This window comes from Microtus ochrogaster, linkage group LG8 (genome assembly GCF_000317375.1).
Source record: "Microtus ochrogaster isolate Prairie Vole_2 linkage group LG8, MicOch1.0, whole genome shotgun sequence".
NCBI classification, from domain to species: domain Eukaryota; kingdom Metazoa; phylum Chordata; class Mammalia; order Rodentia; family Cricetidae; genus Microtus; species Microtus ochrogaster.
Window position 1 is genome coordinate 4,424,542 of NC_022033.1, and position 12,477 is coordinate 4,437,018.

General features: G+C 49.4%; 1 protein-coding gene and 1 long non-coding RNA gene across 4 annotated transcripts in view; one reads left to right on the forward strand and one right to left on the reverse strand.

Annotated features, from left to right (window-relative positions):
- Positions 1–5,515, reverse strand: part of LOC101997770 (neuroendocrine secretory protein 55-like) — a 59,721-nt gene extending 54,206 nt beyond the window's left edge. For 2 of the 3 annotated variants that reach the window (XM_013352112.2, XM_013352110.2), the window contains exons 1-2: positions 5,317–5,515; positions 4,277–5,225 (exon numbers count right to left, since the gene is read on the reverse strand). In XM_013352112.2, coding sequence (XP_013207566.1) covers positions 4,319–5,152 — 834 coding nt within the window. In that variant the 5' untranslated portion in view covers positions 5,153–5,225; positions 5,317–5,515 and the 3' untranslated portion in view covers positions 4,277–4,318. The remainder of the gene's footprint in view (positions 1–4,276; positions 5,226–5,316) is intronic. The other variant, XM_013352111.2, reaches the window with a different exon arrangement.
- A 773-nt stretch (positions 5,516–6,288) lies between these two features.
- Positions 6,289–12,477, forward strand: part of LOC101998069 — a 17,548-nt gene continuing 11,359 nt past the window's right edge. Inside the window, exons 1-2 of the long non-coding RNA XR_003378320.1 lie at positions 6,289–6,518; positions 8,374–8,443. This is a non-coding gene — a long non-coding RNA (uncharacterized LOC101998069). The remainder of the gene's footprint in view (positions 6,519–8,373; positions 8,444–12,477) is intronic.

Consider the following 12,477-nt stretch of genomic DNA (forward strand, 5'->3'; position numbering starts at 1 on the left):
CGTATATGTGAACTATCCTGCCTCCTGGTTGTGGTGGGGGGCTACCCTATCAAATAGATTCTGAGAAAAATACTAGTAAAATTTGACACTTTTGTGTGTGTGTGGCTGAAAAGGAACTAAAAACATAAAATAAATTGTAACAGTAAGCCAGTCACTTAATTTGTAGACGCCATTTTGGGGAGAAGTGTTTGCTTTGTTTGCCCCAGGCAATAGAGCCAAATTTTGGCATGTGTATGTGCATGTATGTTTGTTTATGTGTCTATTATTTTTCTGCATATTTTGTATGTGTGTGTGTGTATGTGAACTTGGCTATTACCAGGCTTTGCAATACATAAAAGATGACATACTACTAAAATTTTATGGAGGGACCACTAAAGAAAAGCGGGGGGGGGGGGGTTTGAGTGAAAGGCATGCTCGCCCACCCCAGCTAGGCTGAGCCTCTAAGCTGTCGTTATCTAAAGTGCAGTTGTCAATCGGCTGCCCCTCAAGCTTTACAGCTAGCCGCCCCTGCCGTCCCCTGCCGGGAATGCACCACAACAGGCTCTGAAAGGTTCATTGTAGACACTAATCTCCAGGGAAGAATGCAGGGGGTGGGCTCTCAAGAAAGCCTCCACCCACACAGGACATAGTGAATCCTGCATTCTCTCCCTGCCCTCTTAATTCATTTTTGCCACGAGCTGAGAAGCATGTTTGATAAACTAATATTAGACCAACACAAGACAGACTTCTTCACAGCTGGTACTTTTTAGTTAACTAAATTTGGGAGGGGCGGTAGGGAGGACTAAAGCCAGTAAATAGGGTGGGATAGAGGCAGCCTGGGCTATCCCAGTGTCTTCTGCCTTTTGTCTGTGATTCTGCTGCCCTGTTTGGGTTTTGGGATACATCCCTCGCTGTGGGTGGGATTAGAAGTGTAACTTGAGTACCCCATATTGTTTCTGGGCATTATTTTAGAGGGGAGCAATATTTGAGTTGACATCACTGGTCTCTGTCTGGCTGGAGTAGATTTTCATGATTTGTGTTTGTGATAAGTTGCCACCCTGTATGCCCCGTATATCGTGGTCACTGATCAGTGACAACAGGGAGAAATTAAGTAAAATCCATACATTTTTTTAAAAGAAAAAAAAAACTTTATTCTTACCAATAGTACTGCTGTTTCGAATTTCTTGTTAACCGAACACGACTGCTACAGTGAAGGCTAAAGGGTCAAAGGTGGCAAACAATTCCAGAATAGAAGAAGCTTTAGCTTCAGGTGCATGAAAGCAACGCCAAACAAAAAACCTTCGAGCCTGTTCCAAGAGTTCACATCCCCATCTCAGTTTCCATTGCTCATAAATACAACTATAAGTCTTATTGAAAACTAAAAAAATACTTAATCTAGATTTTGTCATCACATGGTATTTGAACGCTGCCACATAAAAGGCACTTAAATTCAATGATTAGATCATTCTTCCTCTATAGAAGCAAAGTTTTTCCATTAAGCAAACGATTAATGCAGTGAAGAACCCTAAATATTATGGCACAGAATTTTAACTAGCTCTGCTGCCGTCCCCACCCCCCATGGCTGGGGTCTACAGGGTCCGCGGTCGGGTTTTCCCAGGGTGAGTCTCCCTCAGCCACTCTACCTCTGTTAAAGGAAAAGCCAGCCCATTCAAATGCTAACCCCGGCTTAACTGCGTAAGACAAAGAGCCAGTTAGGAAGCTAGGGAGCTGGAAATGTTTGAGAACCTGCTAGAAAAGCCCCTGGAAAAGGGAAGAAAGTAGCTGAGCCCCACTGACTGGAATCTCTATTTCACAGAAAGTAGACTTGAAATGTGTGTTTAGCAAAACCTTTCCTTGTGTGGGTGGATGCTTTCCCCCAAGTGTGCTATACTCCTATATGCCCCCTGGGCTTTTTCTCATGAAGTCAGAGGAGCGCTAGGAAGGGGGAAGGGCTCTACTGCTGGGTAGCAGACTGGGGTGCAAATGCATCTGCTGTGACAGATAGAGCTTGAAGATTACTGAGAGACAGCAAAATGCGTCTTCCTGTTTGGGTGCCCCGTGTGTGAAGTGAGCCTGGCATACTGCTGAGCTAGGCTTCTTTGGTTTGTTTGTTTTTTTTTTTTTTTCTTATTTTGTTTTGTTTTTGAGACAGGGCTTCTCTGTTTAACAGCCCTGGCTGTCCTGGAACTGGAGACCAGGCTGGTCTTGAAGGCAGAGTTCCACTCGCCTCACACACCCCTCCCCCTCCTAGTGCTGGGATTAAAGGCATGCACCACCAAGCCTGACTCTGGGCTTCTTTTTAAAGGAGCAACGTAGGTGAGGTGGGGGCTATCGGGACTGAAGACGCTTTTAAAATTTTATTCATCCAGCAACAAGGCAGCATTCTAATTTAGCTAATAAAGAGCCAACTCTGACGGAAACACTTCTCCCCGTTGGAGAAAACACGCTGAAAAGCGTGGTATCTCCACCTGTTAACTAGAAACCTGTTGCTTGGTAAACTCGCACTACCAAAACATCCCCAGATAAAATGGCACCTAACGTCAAGAAAACGTCACGATCGTCGTATTATCCTGTCGAGAATTTTAACTTCAGAAAGATGAATTTCACTCATTCAATCCAAAAGCCCCCACTTCCTTTTCGCAAGCTACCCACACGTCCTTTACCCACCGCTAACAAACCCATTCCCTACGTAGATCAAAGACGCAATTAGCCGCAGTGCGCGCATAGCCCACCCTCACTTAAGTTCTGGGGACGGCGACGCCATCCCAAGGAAAAAGGTTAGGACCTGGAAGGAGACTACGTAATGCATTCTCGCATTGCTCGCATTGCTCTCTAAGGAGCGCAGGAGCCCAGCCGCCTTTGATTTCAAGCTTTAAAAAGCATTCCTTAACCAGATTTTCCAAATCATCCCATCAAAGTAACTCAAGCCGCCGCATGACCAGACGCTCGCACTTTGGGAGGAAAAATGTTTCCAAATGGGTGAAATTTAGTAGGTGCGTTTTACTTTTTATCAGCCTTTCCCGCGAAGGCTGGCGAGGAAAACATTCCTACGTGTGTCACGTGCTTACGGCATTTTGGGGACTATCGCTGACTATCACTGGCCATCTCCCCTCGGGTTACAGATTCCAAATACAGCTCCACCCGAGCTTAAGATGGCTAGTATTGCTGTAGCGCGTCATTTCTGAACCCTCTTGGTTCTAAGCGCAGGATCCGACATCTTGGGAAGTGGCACGATCTTTGGGGACGCCTTGGAAGGTGTCCAAGTGCTATCCACGACCCCCTTACTCAGCCTATGCCTTGATCCACTTTATCTTTCTGCCCAAGACCAGTTGATACCGCCCTCATTCCTTCTTCCCTGCCTCTAGGACCTAGGCGCACGGTGTTGGACCTCTCCAGACAAGTCTGATCCGCCCAACCGGCTGCGCCAAAAGGTTAGCTATAACCCGATGTGATCCTGTCCAACGCAGCTGGCCCAAAAAGGGCACCCCTAAAGGCCCCTGTACCTACACTGTGCCCTCCAAGCACCGTTCACTAGTGAAAGACGCCTATCTGTGCCGGAAGGTTGGCTCTGGGGCGCACAGAAGAGGTGCGCGCGCTCCTTTTCACGATCTCTGGGTCTCCGCAAACCTCGAGAAGTGAGCGGTGTTGGCCAAGACTGCTTGCACGGCGTGAGAGGCACTGGCTCCAGGGTCCCGCAGCCACGAAATTGGCCATTCCGGGACCCGATTTCCAGGCCCCGCGCCGACTGAGCGCACGTGCGACTTTGCTCTGGAGCCTGTAGACTCCAGAGTTCTAATCCAATTCCTGCGCAGTTAGTTACTTTCTGCGCATTGCAACAGTGTAGCTACGGCGCAGCAGCTCTCAGATCGCCCAAGTTGGCGCGCGCACCTCCGTAGATCCCAGTGGGCTCTAGCCCAAGCCAACTCCAGTGCTGCAGGCTAACCTTTCTAGGAGGGAGAAAAAAAAAATGTAGAAAACAAATGACTTACCTTTGCCGTTTAGGTATGCGTTTCCAAACTTGGAGCGCTCTCAGAATTCAGTGTCGCACACTGGGTGCCAGCTCGGGGACCTTAGGTTGTCTCCAGCGAGGCATCAGGAAAGCCTCGCCGTCCAACAAACCTTTGGCCTCCCAAGCGCCCCTGGGTGCCCTGGAAAAAACTGAGGAGCCCTCTCCTTTCCCAGGGTGCGGTTTAGGCTGATTAGTGGACACCGCTCCCTTCCCACCTTGCTCCCCACCTGTCCCCTTCCTCCCCACCTGCACCGTCTCAAGGTCCCTAGGTTGGTCAGGTCAACTAACCTTTATCCATGAAAACAAGGAGAATCTGGACGGAGTCACCCATTAGTGACGCCGGATGGGGATGGGCCCCTTTCTGGGAGGGGACTCCGGGGACTGGTCGCGGCGGCGGGCGGGCTTCCTGGTCTTGCAGCGGCGGGGCTGCCTGGCCTCCTCCTCCTTGCGTTCCTCTGACTCCTCGGGGTCCCGAGGATCCTCGTCTAAGGGCTCGCGCTGGGGCTCCTCCCCCTCGCTTGCGCTCTCGGGCTCCTGAGTGGTGGGCTGCGAACGACTCTGGGAGGCGTCGGCGCTCTGCAACTTCAGAGCGTGCAGACGCTGGGTGAGAGACTGGTTGAAGGTGGCACCCCGGGGGCCGCGTTCGTCCTCGGGCTCGGTCTCAGGCTCAGTTGCGGGGGCGGTATCAGATTCGCTCTCTAATTCGGACTCGGACTCGATATCAGACTCGGACTCAGTTTCCGACTCGGTCTCCGACTCGGTCTCCGTCTCAGTCTCCGTCTCAGTCTCGGTCTCGGACTCGGTCTCGGACTCGGTCTCCGAATCGGTCTCGTAGTCAGTGTCAGGGTACTCCAGGCACTCAGGGCGGGCTAGCTCAGGCGCTGGCTCCTCGTGCTCGTGGTCAGACTCGGATTCAGGGGACTCGGGGAGTACCTGCGCAGCAGCGGCGGCAGCGGCGGAGCGGTGGTGGGCGTTGAGGAAGCTCCGACGCTGGGCAGCACGCTGCTGGGCACGGGCGTTGGAAGTGGCTAGGGCGCGGAGGAGAGCGATGGAGCAGGAGAGCCAGAGGAGCGCGGTGGCGGCCCGGCGGCCGATGGGCGGGCACAGGTCGTTGTAATTATGGCGAGCTCGGCGCCACTGCTGAGCCCGGGACCTGCGATCCATTCTCCTAGGTGATCAATGGGAAGCCGACTCACCCTCTGGCTCTGCAGAGAGTGGCCCCACTGCGCAAGAACAGCTGGAGCCGAAAAGGATGAACCTTATGAGGTGAGAAGCTGGGTCCGGAGACCCCAGTCTCACCTCGGGGAGAAAAGAAAAGATGTACCTACCTTCCCGACCACTACGAACTTTCTACAGCTCCGCGCCTCAGCTTGCGTCTGTAAGTAAAAGAAAGGGATAGGTAAAGGACAGAGAAGGGTTGTCTCCTCTGGGCCCCTCTCGCTAAGTCTCAGACTCTTAAGTCTAAGACTCCGAGAGGTGCCTCCACTGGTCCTCTCATCAGGGAGAGGATAGAGGAGACTGAGGCGAGATGGGGCGGTGTGGCCCTATAAAGTTGCGCGGACTTCTGCCGGGCATGTGCAGTAGAGAGGTGGGGGTGCCTCCCCGCTAGATGCGTGGTGGCGCATAGCCTGTGGCGCAGACCCTAGTGGGCCGGCAGGTGGCAGGCGGGAACCTTGTTTGAGAAGATTTGGCCAAAGCATCGACGTTTGGGTTGCGGGGGGGGGGGCGGATGGTAGTCAGTTCTAATGAGCGAAGCGAGCAAGATAGCTACAGGTTAGCAGTCTCGAAGCTGAGTGTGGATTTCTTGCGGGATTTATCCCACTCCCCAACTTCTCCTTGGACAACTGAAAACCAAGACGCAAAATTGCGAACATTCTCTAGAATGAGGGTTCGTACATGAGTTTTAATGACCCAACACCTGGTATTCTCCAAGGGCTTGATGGTTTGAGGGATCGGAACCTCAAGTAGTCATTAATCACGACATTTTGTCGGGGTTGTTACAGTAACTGTAATTAGAACAGCTTCCAAAAAGTAGTCACCCCGTCGCTGTCGCTCAAGAAAGTCCCCTGCCGCTGTAGCGGTGGGAGTTTGCGGGGCGATGGCTAGCTGATGGTGAACTCTGCTTCACTGAGGTGTGCTGGAAGACCGTAGGAAGCCCACAGCTACCAGAAGGCCCTACAGCCATTACTCTTGGGCGGATTTTTAGGGTAGTTACTGAGCGCAAACTGATAGATTTCAGCTGAGAGGGTTCAACCACCACCGAACTTGAGTTCCGGCACCGGCGGGGCTCTGTTCTAGGTGCTGAATACAGCGGCGAACCCCAGCGGGTCTTGGATTAGAGGAAGGGTGTGGAGGGGGTTAATGTACCTTAACCAGAGCTTCAATTTATTCTTTCAGCATCGTGACTTCATCCAGCTGAGATCCATGAGAAAAGCAGGTGCATCAGCCAGAACATCATGGCTAGGGGGCGGCCAGAGACCACTAGATCGTGGTATTGGTCTCCGCAGCCCGGGAAAACCTGATGAATTAGGTAAGTCCGGGAGGGGACGGATCACAGTCCCTGTGGTGGGAAGTGGGAAGTTTTCAGGTTCCTCCTGTGTGTGACCGCCGCTGGGGTGGGGTGGGGGGGGGTTCGTTTATCTTGCCTTGCTGTTAGTTAAATATGACGGTTTTTTTGTTTTGTTTTGGCCACAGAGACAAACAGAGCTGTGTTTATGGAATGCATAAAGTCCCGGGAGGGTTATTTTACATGAGACACATGTCACAGGTTGGGCTGGGTTTTTTTTTTTTTTTCTTTCTTTTCTTGAGTCCATGTGAAGAAATTCAAAGAAGTTCTGCTGCTTCTCTAAACTCTGCTTCCCCAGGATTCCTTCCTGGAAGTGGAATTCTCGGTCATGCCCTAAGCCATGCTGTCTGTGGGTCACTTACCCTCATACTCTCAGCACAGACTGCATTAAAGCATCCAGATGCTCTAATGAAAGGCTTAGTAAGAGCCCAGCCACTGCTGGATGGGTTGCGGATTTTGTTTCTGTCCTTGGCTATGTCTGTACTGCATCTTGTAGTCCAGGAGTTGGTATGTTGTTAGCCCTGAAGTGCTAACTGCTCTGGTAGAGAGGGTTGGTTTAGCAAAGCTTGGAAACAGCATGTGGCTGTGTTCCAGCTGTGCCCTGATGACTCTAGGGTACTTCCTGGGAGACCCTGCTTGGGGCTGCTGAATTTTGAGACCTAAGATCCCCTTTCCTGCCCAGTGGGGGATGTCTGAGGGATCTGACCACTTTCACATGCCTATCCCAGGTTTTCAGTTAGCACAGCTCTGCCAGCGAGCATTTGGTGCACAGAGACATTGGTCAAGCTAATTTTAAGGCACATTGAGGGAGCACTGCAGGCTGTGTGGGTGCTGGTAAATGCCCTTTTGATGGAAACTGATGCCAGCTGTCAGCAGTGAGGGGGCTTATATGGGTTATGGTTCTTTAACGTATGGAGGAAAGTGCCTCATTTTTCAGATGGAGTGCTTTATGCCTGTAACAGAGATGGCAGCCCAAAGCCAATTCACTAATACCAATACACTGACATTGCCTGCCTTATTAAAAAATATGCATTACATAATACATATTTTTGGACTGGGATTCTGCATTAGCAATGCTCTTTCTTTGCAAGATGCATTTTAATCAATCAGTGGACATTTAACAAAACACTGCACTTTCAAGCCCTGGTTTTAGGTATGTATAGTTACAAATTCATTTCAGCATGTGTTCAGCACTGATTCCAGGAGGAACAGGGGCTGCGCTGAAGACAGTTCCATCTTGCACTTAGTGCTGAGGTCGAGCAAATGGATCTGCACAGAAAATGCTCTTTAAAATGTATTATGTGCATGACTTTAAAAAGTGCTTGCAGCAGAGTGAATTTTAAAAGGGACCAAGTGGGTGATGAACGACCTCGGTTGTTATCAGACTAAGAGCAAGGGCTCTCTCTGTGTCTGCTGGTAAATAAAGTGTGTTCATATATTACCTGCATGCTCTGCCAGAGGCAGGCTCCTAAACCAGCTGTACAAGAAAGCAGTTTCCAGCTCATTAGAGTGTCATCCAGTGGGGTTTTATTGAGATGTGCTGTGAAGGGGATTGTCCTGTGGAAGAGGCTTCAGAGTCCCTTTCCATAGCTCCAGAGGGTGGCGTTTATAGAAGGCTGCAGCCCAAGAAGGAATATTCTAGCATCAGGGCTCTGAAGTGGAATGCCCTCCACAAAGGACAGATGACCATATTCTGGAGATGTTTCCATGGTGCTCGACAGCAACCTTCTTTAGATGTTGTTCCCTCCCGGGAGTGGGGTGAGGGAGGCTATAGGAGAAGGGTTGGGGTCTCAAGCCTTCCATTTTGCTTCTGTTTCAGAAGACTTTGAAGATGCCTGCTGCTTGGTGACAGAATGGAGTGTTTGAATGGCAGCCGTGAGACAATCCAGGTAAGCACAAATGGCCCCAGTGGCCTGTCTTGGGGCTCCTCTACGCCGGCAGGCCTCTGAGGCCCTTTGCTCTACAATACTCCCTTTCTGGAGCAAAGACATTAGTTAGGTCCATCTATTAATTACATTGGCCTTCTTTGCCTCCCCTCCTGGAGCTGTCTCGGAAATTACAAATGAAATTGGCTATTTAGCAATCACAAATTGAGTCACTTCTATGACCAAGACACTATTCCTGGCATTGTGGGGAGATCGAAGTAAATGAGGATGAACAATTCCTGCCATCCAGCAAAATGCAGATCAATATGAGATGCCCCCCAATATTAACATACTACCAGTGGGCTCAGAGTAACAAATTCTACCCTAGTGAATGATCAGGGCAGGGAGGCTAAGAACCAGACTTGGAGTCACAGGTAGAGTTCTTCCAGTTTCTGGGGCCAGGGCTGACTGTTAGTCTCCATTTGTCTTTTAAGACCTAGTCCAACCAAGATTTTTTTTTCCCTCAAACTCATAAAAAGATTGCTTCTATTCTACCTGTTCCCATGTGCAAGGCAATGTGCTTGTTGCTCTGGGCAACAGGTGAGTCTGTAAAGGCTTGCAGGCTGTTGTCAGAGGTCCTACAGGCACCAGCACATTTTCCAAGATGAGCCTGGGTTCTGCTCTGCCTGGCAAGTGGTCCGGTCTCCGTTGAGCATGTTTTGGGCAGTCGCTGGAAAGGACTATTTTGGGAGATGGAGGGCTTTTCAGACTCTCCTTTGGAGAGAGATGAATTGAGGGACTTTGAAGTGCGCCCCACCCCTCACTGTGGCAATCAGTCAGGAAGGCTCAACCCCACTGGGAATTTGGCACAGGGTTCTTCCCTCCTGTCCTCCAAGGGGACTAGGCACAATGCGGGAACATTGGGTTCCTCTCTCCGGGGTGCTATTTTGCTGTTACTCAAGCTCTCTGATCTCCACTGGCTCTCACCAGGAGAAATTATGAAAACTCCAAGCTCCTGATCTTGTGATTTAGGGGGAAAGGCCAGCTCCAAAAGGAAACAACAAGGAGAAATAGCCAACTTTAGGGTTCTGTACTGACCACTGTAGAGTTCATCTGGACTGCTCTGTTGGGAAGAGGGTGAGGTTAGAGCTGGACACATCAACCCTGAGGAGACTTAGAGTTGCCCCTTCTTACCTTCTGCTTTATGCAGATCAACACACACAGTCCCTTATGTCTTTCTCTCTTCCGTGAAATCAGTGATTTGGGTCTTGTCCCTGGAGCTTATGAGCCTTGCTTTCCGCTGCAGATGTCAGGAGTGGGCTTTACCCACATCCCAGCGCAGAGTTAGAGTTAGCTTGCCTACGCTTCTAGCTGAAACATCAGTGTAAGAAATCACTAGCTCAGAGGCCTCTGGTTTTGAATGTCTTCTGCCCCAACTTCTGCCTGGAACCTGGTGTCTTGGGGTGGAAATATTGCTGGTTGCTAGGGATCTGGTTGTCCAAAAGGCCCTTGGCTCCCAGCCATGCCTTTGTCCAACTTTCCTGAGTATCTCAGTGCCCCACCCCCACCCCAACGTCAACCACCAGCACAGACTGAGCTTCAGAGTGGTTTTCATCTTGCCTGGGGTTCTGACTCAGTTTTCAGGCGTGTGGGGGGGGAGCTAGGGAGCAAGGGGGAAGTCTCCAGTCCAGAGAAAGCCCTTGGTGGTATCATGGTTCAGGCTCATGCTCATAGAACCCCTTCAGCTTGAGCTCTTCCATCTATGCTTAGAACAGTCTCACGTGTCTAGTCCTGAGGCTGTGGCAGGTGGGGACTCTTCCTATATGTACATAGTGGAGTGGAGAAGTTAGGCAGTTTTCTTCAGGCAAATGAGTCTGCGCTCTATAACCAGCCTGTCCTGATAGCTGGACAAGATGGGCCTCATGCACAGGGCTTACTCTGAGTTAAAGAAGATTCTGAGGTATCTGTTTATTATTTTTCACTTGGTTTTGTTTTTCAAAAGCAGTCTAGTAGACATCCTATCCTGCCCTGTGCCCCCAAGGGTTCTGCACAGGCATGCTTGTAGGTGTGCGATCTGTGCCAGGCTCCCTTTAACTTGCTTTTGTCCTTCCAATGGCCACCTTTCTCTGTGCAACACACTGAGTTGTTGAACTGGGTCACTAATGTACAATGTTAAGGTGACGTGGTTCCTAGTGGGACCCATGAGGACTTGGCGTGGCATACAATGAAGCCTTCCTTAGAGGACTAAAATGTAGGTCTTTGGTCCCACCCTCACTGCTGTGGTAGAAAAAAACCTCCATTAATTATAGGCCTCTCCTTGTGTTGGCCATGACTTCCCTCCTGTCCCATCTATCATCTGTGATAAAAGGAGGAAAAGCCAGAAACCCTGGGTGGGTGCTAGCCACTGTCCCATAGGAAGGCTCGATGGTGCCTACTGGATGTCCACCTGACAGAGGGGTGACAGAGCAGGCAGGAGACCGGCCTGCACAGCCTCCCTCCTGGACACTGGATGCATAATTAGAGAACAATGTGGGTTTAACTAGCTGCCTTGGCCTGCTTTTGATTGTCAGTGCTCCAGGAGCGAAGAGCTTGAGATGGACCTTGGGAGATTGGAAATTAAGAAAGACTGCTTTTCCCCAGGGTCAGGAAGTCTCCATCTTGTCCCTTTGAAATGTTCTGATCTCTCTGTTTTGAAAAAGAGAAAGACAGCCTTGCTGTCTGCCGGGGCTAAGAGGCTTTGAAGGACGTTTCAGCCCTCTGAGTGTTGATGCATCGTGTGGTCTGCACTTTTTTATTGTGATCTGTTTTATTCCTATTGAGTTTGTTAAATTGTACATCTTCCTGATGCTTCCCTCAGTTGGTTTATAGCCAGGCAATCGTTGTTTTAAGACCTGCCAGAGCCTGTGCCTTCCTCCCAGATACTGATTCCTAGCTCTCTGATAGTTTTGCCCATTTATTTTCCTATACAAATTTAAAAACCATTTTTATCAAGTTCTGTAATAACCTTGTAATGTTTTGCCTGGAACTGCATAAAGTCATAAATGAGGAGCACTGTGGTCTTCTGCATCAAGTCTTCAGCCTGGAGTCTCTTCATTTATTCAGATCTTTCCCACATTAAGGGCTTTTATTTTCTTTGTACAATTTGAATGTAAAATGTGGTATTTGATCCTTGAAGAGGTGGCATAGGTAGGTTTCTCAGGCATTTGATGCGTTGTTGTTTTGTGAACGGGCTGGCTGTTTTTCATTAGGTTTCCGGGCTGTTGATAACATGTTCATGGGATGATGTTGATTTCTGTACAGTTAGTTATCTTAGATTCTGCTATTTCCAGAATGGGCTGATTGATAAGGCCCCCAGTGGCTCCCTAGTGCATGCTCAGCTGACTTCTGGAGGGGGAGGGTGGAGGGCTCAGCTCCTGCACAGCTTGCCCAGTGCTGGTCTAAGGGGTGAAGACTCTCCCTTGAGCTCTCACCACTCCAACTGAGTTGAGGAAGGTGCTCACCTGACTGGGGCCACACAAACCTCTCGCCTTTTGGGATTTTGTTTTCTGTTTTTTTGTTTTTTCCTTTTTAGAAGGACAGGGAATGATAATTAGAAGTTTGTATGGGAGTGTTAGTTTTGCTTTAAGTTTTTAAAAATAAGTAGGAAATGTTTTAAAAATCAAACTGAATTTTACCACTCCCCCAATAATTTAAAATCAAGCTGGTGTTAGGCCACGAAAAGAACCTTACCGAATGTAGGAACTAATGGAATTCCTGTGTCGCGTCTGCTGATGGTGTCAAACTGCTAATTAGCAGGTGAAACTATAGACATTCACAGTCTTCGGAGACCAGACAGCGTACTTCTGGGTGATAGACAAGTGGGAGAAGACTAAAGAAGAAATTAAGAAACTCCTAGAAGCAAGTGGATAAAAACACAACAAACCCAATCACTGACACCAATGATGCAGTTTTAAGAAAGAGTTTACAGTTCAGCACCTCCTTAATGAACAGCAAGGTGGCACAGTCTGACTTCAATTCTAGAACCCATGTGGCCAAGTTGTCCTCTGACCTCTGCATAT